Source organism: Linepithema humile, chromosome 2, assembly GCF_040581485.1.
Source record: "Linepithema humile isolate Giens D197 chromosome 2, Lhum_UNIL_v1.0, whole genome shotgun sequence".
Classification (NCBI taxonomy): Eukaryota; Metazoa; Arthropoda; class Insecta; order Hymenoptera; family Formicidae; genus Linepithema; species Linepithema humile.
In genome coordinates, this window is record NC_090129.1 from 19,315,861 (window position 1) to 19,328,010 (window position 12,150).

General features: G+C 41.3%; 1 protein-coding gene across 1 annotated transcript in view; it reads right to left on the bottom strand.

The window, feature by feature from the left end:
- LOC105679084 (uncharacterized) overlaps positions 1-8,224 on the bottom strand; it is a 39,225-nt gene extending 31,001 nt beyond the window's left edge. Inside the window, exon 1 of the mRNA XM_012378875.2 lies at positions 5,150-8,224. Coding sequence (XP_012234298.1) covers positions 5,150-5,345 — 196 coding nt within the window. The 5' untranslated portion in view covers positions 5,346-8,224. The remainder of the gene's footprint in view (positions 1-5,149) is intronic.
- Between the last annotated feature and the right edge of the window lie 3,926 nt (positions 8,225-12,150).

Consider the following 12,150-nt stretch of genomic DNA (forward strand, 5'->3'; position numbering starts at 1 on the left):
TGGATTACAGCGCGTTAAAGTGACAAAGAATACACAAATTTCTTATAATTATAAAAAAATTAATGTCGCTAATTAGCATCCATCTCTATATGTCTTAGGGTAATTATCGTCGAAGAAGAAAAGCGGTATCACAGTATTTTCTCATCATTTTTTTATATTCCGTCACTTGCTTATAATTGCGTAATGTATGATAAATTATAGTGTTCTAAATAATTTATGAAAATATTACTAAATTTATTGTCAATAATATTTTTATTATAAAGAAATTACATTTCTTAAGATAGATAGATTTTTGCATTAGCTTTATTCAGGAACATTTCACTCAATTATTAATTGAGCTTTGCAAGCATTTATTCATTATTGCATTACATCGCAGCACAATGCATGTCGATCGACAGGAAACTTCCTAGTATCGAACTGCTCGAGAACCTTGCGCAACAAAGAAATTTTTGAACGCGAATCGTGGTCGGAAGGACGTTCCGTAACCCTGCGATGGAAACATTTAAATGAAAAATATTATGATAATCGTGTTCCGTTATGAGATTCTTCACGCCGGCAGACGAGACTCCCGCGCACGAGAACTATAATTTTTAGAGAAAGATCGCATAGACGGGAGAGCGGCAATGGGGAAGGAGACGAGGGGCAGGGTGAACGAGAGAGGCAGGTAAAGGCCGTTGCACTCCCCGGCTCAAAGACTCCTGGCCCTGCATAGCGGTACCTTATGCCTCTCTCTTTCTGCGTGGCACACACGCGCGTACTCACACGCGGTATGTTCGTTCAATCGTTATACGATCGTGCGCGCGCGTACGATGTCTACGGTCGCATAGTACCGCTCCGAGAAATCACGTCATCAATCGAATCTGGCACGAGTGCACAACGGATTCGATCAATGGTCTCGAATGTAACAGCCTCGTTGCCGATAAATAAGGGAACCGTCTGTCGCGACTAAAAGCGTCATTTTGCATCATTTTACTTCGAGCCACATTAACCTTCAATTTATTAATTTTTAAAATCTCGTTCGGCAAATATTCGTCTACAAAATCGAGACGCTAATATAAATTAAACCGTATTATTTAATTGAGATTATCAAATCACTGAACTAATCACCGCGTTTAGTTGAACGTAAATTCAGTCTTTTATTAAATAAGATATTTAAATAGAAGTTTAACTAAAAACTCAATAAAATTTTAAAAAATCAACAAGTTGCAGCTTATAACTTTCTATCAAATTTTCGCTTCGAAAATATTAATTTAATATTCCATACAAAATCTACTATTGAAAATAAAATCACTGGTATTCACGGTATTTTATCTATAAAGAGTTAATTGTAAGTAAAATAAACTATTTATCGATATCGAATCAATTTTATTTTTTATTTTTTAGAAATTTAAGTGTTATTGGCTTGTTTCAATTTTGTTCAAACTTTTATGTGAATATCTTACTTAATCCAACTTTGAAACATCAATATGATTGCACGTCGTGTCGATAATTTGCAAATAAACGTAACAAAGAGACGGCTTTCCGAACTGTTATGCAACAGAATCGATCCGATCTCCCGATTCGGCGAGCAACAATAGCGCGCCGCGTGCAAGGGAGAAAGAGCCGAAAGATGTGTTCGCGGCTTATCGACTTCTATCGCGGAACCTGCCCGTCAGCCCCATTTCTCCGTCTCGTAATTAACAGCTTCCCTGCGCGCATCGTCGCTCTCGCGCGTTACGCACGACAAGAGCGTGTATGTGCGTGCGTAACAGTACCCCCTGCCACTTGTGAACCGTGCACACCTGTGTAACGTAGGGATCCCGTCGTTGATAGATACAAACCTGGTTACCTGTCGCGAGCGACCGTACCCCTCACATTTACACATTTTACATTTATACAGGATGTCCCTGAAATAAGTGGCCAAACGAACTTCCATTCACATAAAGAAGTTACGTAATTACAGATCCAAAAAAGTGACCCCTTTTTAAACTATTAATAATTCTTATCTGCAGAGCTATTTGCTTGTCTTTTCTCTACGAACTCTTAGAATACTTACAAAAATTTAATCTCATTGTCAATATAATTTTTTTATTTAAAAAAAATGGTTAAAAATTACCTTCATAAATTACTTCCGTAGCGACGTGTACTGATCTCCTTTTTCAACTATGCGACACGTACAGCGCATTTCCAAAGTTTGCCGATCTATTTCAGGAACACCCTATAGATATACTCTACATCCGCGTCCGGTATTCAGCAGCGACATATGGTGGCAGACACCTGCTACGCATAGGCCGTGCTTATATGTTTACGTGTGCGTCGCAGAGCGCGTAACGCGACTACGAGTTTATCGAACGACGACGAGTGTGGGAGCGCGTTCCTTCTTGGCTCCGGCGAGGACTTTATTCCCGCCGAGATATTCTTCTCCTGTCGCGCGGGCAGGAGGAGACCTGGCGGTCGTATCCTCTTTCCACGATGCTCCTCGATATGCGTGCTTACACGCGGAACGAGAGAAGCAGAGAGCCGGACAATAGCAGCGGGAAACGATGGGAATTGCACGTATGGGAAACATTCGCATCCGCGTACGTAAGCACGTACATACACATATACGTTGCTCGGTTTCGCTCGAATTTCAACGGATTCTCTTATGATTATCCCGTCAGAGCGATTGCTCTCGCGAAGAACATCGCGTCGAAATAATTGCAAGTTGGAAGATCGCGCGGTATTACTGGATTTATTACGCGACATCCTACGCGGAATAACGTGGATCAGAAATTACGTGTACTGTTGTATTTAGCACGAGGAAACCGCATACTATTGGTTTCCAAGCTGCGTGTATTGAGCAACGTCCCGTCGTCGGTTCGTTGAAACGCGCTTTTATACCGCAGAATATAATGGATAATGAGCGTCGCGACGATGTGCTTATTACGTGGCGTGAAGACGAGAAACGTGCTTTGATCGTATATAACAGTCACTTATGTGAAGCGTTTTGAAGGAATTCCTTGAAGGAATCTTGCGATCTCATAAATGCGATTTGTAAGAGCTACTTACGGTACTTTTATCCCAAGAAATTTATATAATGTTCGCAGAATGTTTTACAAATATGTAACACTTACGCGGTATATAAATAATTTTGAAAAAGTTTCAGATATTTCTCACTAGAGTTCTTTTTATTTTTAATTATAAATAATTATATTAAACAAAATAATATAAATATAAATAACGAAGTAAATTTTATTTTTGACGATAAAAAATAATTCTGTGAAAATATACAAATCTACATCCACGGTTGAAAATGCTCAAATCTTTAGACAACAAATATTCGACGTGACTAATTATTTTAACATTGCACAAAATACGAAGAAATTTGAAATTAAGTAGTCGGATGCATAAAGTTTGAATAATAACTGTAATCCAGACGAACATCTTCCGCAGCGGCGAACGCGAAATAATTAGTACGAACGCTATACGCACGAGCGACAAATTGCTCTCGTTAACCAGGATAGAGGAAACATCATTAACGCGATTACGCAAAGACTGGATGGACTTTGAGAGCACCTCATAGTGGAAACTACGACGATGCTGCAAGAAAATATCGCGGTAAAGTCGAAGGCCATAGACTGCTCCGAAGAGTGCCGTAACTATTAGTCAAGAGAGAAACAGGTCGGTGAGAGAGAAAGAGAGAGAGCGAGAGAGAAGTGGATGAAGAAAAGAGCGGCGCGCGTAACGCAGCTGTAAAAACGAGCTGGAATTAATTGGCTCGATATACGGGAAGCTATGTGCATTGAATTGGGTCAGACCTTACTACGTAAAACCACACGAAAGGAAGAGGGGGAGGAGGAATCACCGGCCGGTTGCGTTTTGATACTTCGACTGATATGAATGAACGCGGAGGAAACGTTTCTGGCTCTTTGAACATATTTAACATGCTCTACTTGCGCCGCGAAGTCATTGAAATCCTCTCGATAGCCCTCGTCCATATGTCGTGAGAAATAACGTAGCTCTGCGATAATTACGCATTCCTGATCCGTGGAACGTCATGGACATTTCTTGGAATGTATTTGAAGAAGAAGTGTAAATCATTATTACGAATGAAAGAAGTCTTATTAGTCTTATTAATCGGTATAACTTGCGTAACTGCAAACATGATGTCATCAGCTTCGTATCAGGCGTCATAAATATTTTTGACGTGTTTGATGGGAAATATGAATCACAACTGATAACTAGCTAAGAATTCAAACATGTTTTGCATCTGAAAATAAGACACTTTAAATGATTTCACTGTTATTATTATAATACCCGAGTATCATCGGGTGTGTCATTAAATGCATTTATGGGTTTTGCAATTTTCGATAAACGTATTCGCAATGCAATCTTGAAAGTGTAAATATTTTGATTTGTTTAATCTAAGGATTTTATTTTGTTAGGAAAGACTAATAGAGTCTTTAAAATCAATCAGCGTAATTTTTTGGATAATATCTTTAAAGTGCCTCATTATGTCTCACGTTTTTATCTCATTATCCCACCGAAGAGATTGTTATCACGGATTCAATATCCGTTTGTTCATTTATCAGGCGCGAAAATAAATCCAATACAGCATAATCTAACATCCTTTGACGATCCCGTTACGTGCTTGAAGACCTGTATCGCTAATCAATGCACGAACGAGATGAGATTCTCGATTATCGATCATCCTGCGAGATGCGCGAACGTATAGAACATAGAACATCCTATTTTATCATATACGCGAGATTAATGAAATTGATTATACACAAAATATAGTTAAACAAAAAATGATTAAAAATTAACCAAGCGACATTTTTTGCTCTTTTCATTATAACGTTTCTTCAAAATTCTCGTGACATGGCAGCTAACTTCGACAAAACATTGTCGGAATCGATTGATTATGACAACCGTGAAATAAGTTACGCGCAATCAACCGCAATTAATGAAACCAATCACGTCCAATTCGACGATTTGATACATCTTCCCTCTTCCAGTAAGTCAGTTTCGTTAGAAATATTCGCAGAATGTTATGACCAAGACAAGTCAAGTTGAACGTCGCCGGGATCGCGAAAAAAAAATTTGGTAGCCCGTATCGCCGCGACATGAATCATGTGTGCGGCGATCTTTAATTAATAAAACCGATCACGTGTGTCTAACTGTGACTCACCGTTAGGATTGGTAAAGTATCCCCAGGTGGGAGTCCCAGCGGCCGCCGATTGGATGACCAAAGCCGCAACGCTCACGGCAAGCGCCCCGGCAGCGCCCCGCGCCGCGCAGGCACGTATCTCGTTTTGACGCGGATCGGTAGTCGTCGTGGCGACCGCCCTCACGCCCTGACGAGTGTTCGAGGGATCGGTTGCCATTCTTCATGCCGTTTGGTATTCCCAGATTTCTCGGCCTCGCATCGACGACGTTAGGATAAATCTCGCGTCGGTCTTGCGCGACGGACCGACCGCGACGAGTTGACTGCACAATCGAGACGAGAGTTCTCAACGATACTCCCGCGTCGTCGTCGATCGTGGATCAATAAATTATAACAACTGCGGTACGATCTGCGGTCCGATAACAGCACGAATGGGGCGTTCTGAGTTTTGAATCAATGTCGATCACGTCGATGCGTATGCGATTTACAACGACTGTACGTAGGCCGATGAATAATTCGGAGATCAATTCCCGCCTTCGAGGTATCAATTTATTACAGTCGGATTTAATTTCATCGTTACGGTCTGCCCAGTGCGATCGGAAATTAAGCGCTTCGGGCATCGGCGCGATTCGATATTGCTGGCGGGTATCGATTTTCCCATTTAACGCTCATCGTCCGGGGAACGTGTCGACCCTCCGCCAATTCTGTCAACTTTTGTTTTTCTTTTGCAAAACACAAACTAATGCATGTTCGTGTCTTGAGTAAATATTTGCAAATCAAATTTTATTTATATCAGTTCGTTTACTTTGTATCAGCTCTTTCGTGAAAATTGAATTAACTCGTTGATGAAAACTCTTGATCTCTCGATTAAAAATTCAATATTCCTCGAAAAGTCTCGTTAATTCCTCTCCGTTGCGCGTCCTTGGCGTGATCGGTCGCAATACCGGCAGTCTCGTGTACAGTACCAGCTGGTGTCAGGTAGCTCCTTTAATTCCGGAGTGCGTCGCTGTGTCGTCGTCGCGGTCGATAATCGAATCTCTCGCGCCGACCACGTTGTCGCGTACACACGCATGCAATCGATCGCCGAGCGAGGAGCATCAGAGGTGGTTTATAGCTGACGACGGGGAGGGGGGAAAGAGGATGGTGGACGAGCAAGGTGCGGCGGGGTGGAAGAAACTCGCGCGCGTATCGGATTAAAGCAAATTCCACGTTCCGTGTCACGGTTTCTTCTCTCTTTCCCCGTCTCTCGCACGCACTAATAATAAGTTTTTTTATTAGGTGCTTAGTTTTTATTTTATCTAATTCCTTGAAGTCATATATTTTTGTGTAGCCCAAGAGAATTTTCAAAGCGTCTGATAAGTATATCTTTCTCTCTCTGTCTCTCTCTCTCTCTCTCTCTCTCTCTCTCTCTCTCTCTTCCCCCGCTACATTCGTCCTCCTATCGTAACAGAGATAAACGCGTACACACCTCTATCACCTGCATACGTTTTATATTTTCCTCCCTCGAAAACCCTTCGAGAAAGCTATCGGTTCCCTTCGTACTTCATGAACTCCTGAAACCGGTTTTTGTGACGTGCGAAGCGCACTACTAAAAATAAGACACCTTCTTCCTCTCACTCTCTCTCTCTTTCTCTTTTCTTCTTTTTCTCAACCCCCTCTCTGCGTGTGTCTCTCTCTTTCTCTCTCTCTCTCTTTTGTCCTTTCACTTTGCCCTTCTTCCTTTCTGCCTTCTTCCGTTTGTCTCTCCCCCTCGCTCTTTATTCTCTTCGTCCGCGTTCCGCTCCGAACGCTTCGTCTCCGGTCTCTCGCTTGCTCCGAGGAATCTTCCGGAGAACAGAAGGACGAAGATACCGGCGCGCAGTGCGCGTTAGATTGTTTATTGTGCGACGATCGATCCGACAATCATCGTCTCGTCATCCATGATCAAATCGCTCGCGATCCCGAGCATCGCGTTGCATCGACGCACGTTCCACGTCGCGCGCGTCTCTTTCCTTCTTTTTCCCTCGCAGAACCGACGCTCCTTTTGTTCGATGCGCAAGAAAACGCCGCCGTGGACTTTCTCTCTACATCGTCGTTGTGTCGAACCAGTTGGGATCGCCGGTTTTACCTGCCTGCCTGTCTATCCAGCCGCGCTGTACCTGGAGGTCGCGCGTCCGTCCGTTAGGTTGGATTGGCTGGTAGCACGGGTCGCTTGCTGTTCACCGAGTCGACTATAGTGCCGCTATAGTTATCGATCGCACGCGGATATGCTCGCTTCATTTCGTGCTACGTTTCTCAGACCCGAGGAGGTGTATTTTGCAACTCCGGGCACACTTGCGTTCGTTCGTTCGCTTCTCGCCACCTTCGCTGTTACAGCGCCGGCTCCGACACCTGATTTTCCCGCTCTTCGGAACAATCGCGAGTGCGCGCATCCACCTTCTCGCCTTGCTGATCACTTTCGCCCGTGTCACCGTGTCACCGTGTATGTGGGTCGCGCGACGAGTACTCAACCCGTTGTCGCCGATGCACCGACGATGCACTCTCTCCGTTTCGAGAGAGTCCGCGACGAGTTTTCTCTCTTTCGAGGACTACTTTTCAGCGCGCGTTGTCCGCGCGAGGCGCGCTTGACGTACTAGCGTTACTCGCGCGAGCATTCCACTAGTCGGCTTGGCGCGACGCGACGGCCGATCATGTCAGATATATCCTCCGTGTTGTACCTGTCCGCCCGTTGCCCAACGTTGTGCGCGAGTAGTCATGCATAAAAAAAACGAACCACACACATGCCACACACTCGCGATTACTCGTACTCGCACCAGAGCGATGTGGAAAGCACGCAGGAAAAGGTGGGCCGCGAACCGCGGGCGAGAAAAAGATAAAAAGCCGCGGGGTATGTTTGTACCTGCGTACTGATCGCACACGCGCGCACTACGTGCGTACGCGAGGAATACGGAGCGTGCGTGCGGACACAACGCGATGGGAGGAAGAGAGAGAGGACGTGCCGCCCACCGTGGGCGGGAAGGAGATGACGAGAGAGAGAATAACAATAAACGTGTGCGCGAGCCTGCGCGCTGCGCAGCATACTGAGCTCCGATTCCGACCGATGCGGCCGAGCTGCCTCGAACCCGTTCTCTCCGTCACTCTCTCTCGCTCTCTCTCTCCCTCCACATTTGTGCATCGTATTCTCCGTCTCTCCGCTGCTCGTCGTGCCGTCTTGCACCCCTTCCCAACACGCTTGTCACTATACTCACCACTCATGACTTGGCGACTCGCTTGCACTCACTCGCTCGCATTCGCTTGCATTCGCTCGTATTCATACCTCGCCCTCCCTCGCTACTCCAAACCGCATTTTTGTTCCGTCTTCCGAATGTAGGCGAATGGTGCAAGTGAATTCCACAGACAGGGAAGAATAAGATCGATAGAAAATTGATCTGATTGATTTTACCATTTTGGCTACTTTATTTCGATGTATCGTAGGAAGCGCAATTGATTATTGGGATTTGCACAGGCTTCTATGTGATAAGATAGTTAGTTATTTTTCTAAAATATTATCCACACATTTATCTTATGGATTAAAATTATAACGTAATAAATGTTAACGATTATGTATTCTATAATATGAAAATATTCACTTCATTAAAACTGTATTATAATTTATATATACACTGTATGTATAGTTTATTTATAGGATATATTTTATTCTGAATTATAAAGTAGGTTTTAATTAACTAATTTTAAACATAATTTTTTTAAACATTCATGATGCAGTAAAGCATTACGTGGAGAGGAAATCCTGATCTTAAAAGCAATTTAAAACCAATTTTATTGCTTACACGTGCCACAACTGCATTTTTTCGAAGCATTGTTTATTTTTCTAAAGTATTCAGTTTATTACTTCAAAGTTTTTTACTTTATTGAAAAATATTTTATTGGAGTTTTATTTTCTTCAATTTATGAGCGTTCAGAGATTCCAAACAATTGTTCTAAGTCAATTAAAATGTTTTATATTTTATTTCTGTTCCAATAATCATTCGAAATTAAACATTTTTTTAATTTCAATTCTTTTTTATCTTTACTGTGTCAAAAATGATATTTAGCTAAATGGCGCATTCAAGAAAAAAATGACTGAGCTAGCAATTTCTTGAATACGTTAGAGAGAGAGAGAGAGAAAGAGAGAGAGAGAAAGCGTAGCCGAAATCATTTCGTAACGTTCGACAATTGAACTAAAATCAGAGTGCGATACATTAACACTTCTTTTTTTTAATTAAACAAGTGCCTTTACTCATCGTCACGTCGCATCACGCGGGAAGCGAGCGCCGTTAAAATAGTTAAGTGAGCAATTATGTTTTACGGTATGTAATAAGCCAGCACTGACAATTTCCTGGCCGTAGAATCGGTGAAAATAGAAGAGCATTTAACGACGATGTCGCATGGAAATATATATCATCGCGAACCAGTTTCTTCGATACGCTCATTTTTCAAATTCCATGTTAATTTCTAAACCTGTACACACATGGAAAGATCCTCTTATTTGATAAAAAAGATTCTTTATCCAAATTACGCGGCATTATCAAATTTTCTAAAAATTATTATGATATTTATAATACGCAATTTAAACTTTTTCTAAAAGATATTTATTATGCAAATCTGCATTTTTGTATGGCGCAACAATTTCTCATCGTTATGCGTATTGCGTCAGTTGTAATGGTTCATCCGTAATGTAATCTCGTTATGCAGGACAATACATGCGTGCATCGCATGGCGCACATATCTCCGCCGGCGGCCGACATAAACCTGTTTAAATTGCGAGGACTTCCGCCTTTGCCGAGATATTCCGCTCTTAGATTTCCGTTTTACTCATGTTTCGAGTTAAGTTCTTAAAACCAAGGCTCTAGTGTTCCAACTCCAAGTACAAATGGTCTTTAGGCATATTTAACTTGAAATTCTAGTCCAAGTTGATATCACTTCTCACAATTTTGATATAATTTATTAACGTTTCAATGCAAAATATTAATTCAGCTGTATGATTAAATATTTTATTACTTGTAAAAAGATGTTACAGTGGAAGGACATAAAGATTTAATAGAAAAAGATTCTACCGCAGAACATACAGAATTTATCTGACGGATGAATTAATTAATTTAATGACATCGTAGCAAATGAGAAGAAATTGTAACGTTTTGTTCTCGCTGTGTCTTTCATAATACAGAAACCGCTGTCACTAAAGTAATCAGACAAATGCAATATAACTTCCATTAGACGTGGCGGTAAGAGGCAGGAATATAATCGACGTTATTGTTTCGCGGCTTTATTAACGAGGAAGTCATTGGCTGTTCGATATACCGATATAACGTATTCCCCAAGTCCTCGCGTGTACACATGCGACCGATGAAATTCCCATATCGGCAAGTAATTTAAATTAACAACGCGTGTAGGCAGAACACATTGGAGTAATTAGCGCCCGTGTAGCCGCACGCATCTACCAAGGAATCGATAAGTGTGTGTCCGCACATCGGGTTGCCGCTAAATAAACCTGTACCCTGTTGCAGGCCCCTAGAAACAACTTGAAACAACTTGCGCGATCACTTCCGCAAAGCGTTTTATTTTAATTAATAGCTGCGACATTCTATATTTATCATGTCATCGAAGGCGTGGTGGAATGCGGTGTCGTGTCCCGGGCTGAAATGATGATTTCCGCGACGCGGAACTCGGGTGCAATAAACCCGCGGTCCTACGACCGCATTAAGGTTGGACATTTTATTTCCGCGACGCGGTAAATTTCGAGCGCGGATGGAGCGCAGGCGGGAAAAAGAGCGCAAAATTGCAGAAACGGATGGCCGAATGTCGCGCCGTCATGATAAGTCGGGTGAATGTCGGGGAATCGTAAAATTCAACGCGCCGCTTTTTGCATCGAGCGAACATTACAACTAAACAAATTACGTTAAAGATTATATTCTGGCGCGAAATAATTCTTCGTTCCGCGTATATGTACGAGAATATATGCTTTGCGTGATTAAACACGCTAAATCGTTTTCATTACACGCGAAACGTTGAAAGGACGAAGCAGTATTTTAACTGAAAAATCGCGGTTGAAAAATGCTCTCTCTTCAACTGCATTTCGCATCGCAATAAAAAAAAAAAAATGAGGAAAATCCGGTGATACTTGTCTTGCATTTGCAGTGCTCACTGAAATATTTATGCATAAAATCTCGTAATAAAGTATCCTAGTACTGGACATTGTTAATTTGATTTACAGCAAACGTAATGACTGTACATGTACATAGTTTTATAATATGTTATAACATTAATGCTTTTATGTTGATTACATTTCAGTGATAGTAAAAAATATTTAAATTCGTATAAAAAATACTTCAAAATTAGATATTAAATTAGAAAATAATTGTTAAATAATCAAGTAGAAGTAGAAACAGATTATTAGAACGAAATTGATCTAACGCACAGCGTATTTCATAAAATTTTATTTTCAATCTCTATTACAAAGCGCAATGCATATGTTCGAACACGTAGTCCCGATATGTATAAGTCTTTTTTTTCGTGACACTCCCGGAACTAGCCGCGATAATTCATATGTACTACCCACGGATTTGTCGGATGTATTTTATCCATGCATTTATACATAACATTCGACATATTTTCCGATAGTCAGGGTCGATAGCTAGCAATTCTGTGAGATAGAAGATATACAATACACTGACGCATTATCCCTAACAATAAGTTTAAAATCTTCAGCTATTGCATCTGTGACAAACTATAATTTATCTTTTAATTTCTAAGCAACATTATTTTTTATAAATAAATTCATACTTTAAATTCGACTATTTTATCGATATTCATTATCGATTATATTGTTGAAATTACATTACACTGCAGACAATTTTTTTTAGCGCGTATGAGAAAACATTGAGTCGTTAGAAAAAATTAATACAACGTTGATATTTAGAAGAAACAAATGTCTCTTTATTATGAGGTGTCATGACCTAAATACGCTTTATCGCCTTACATCGTAAATGTCTGCTGTCACGAGTTCC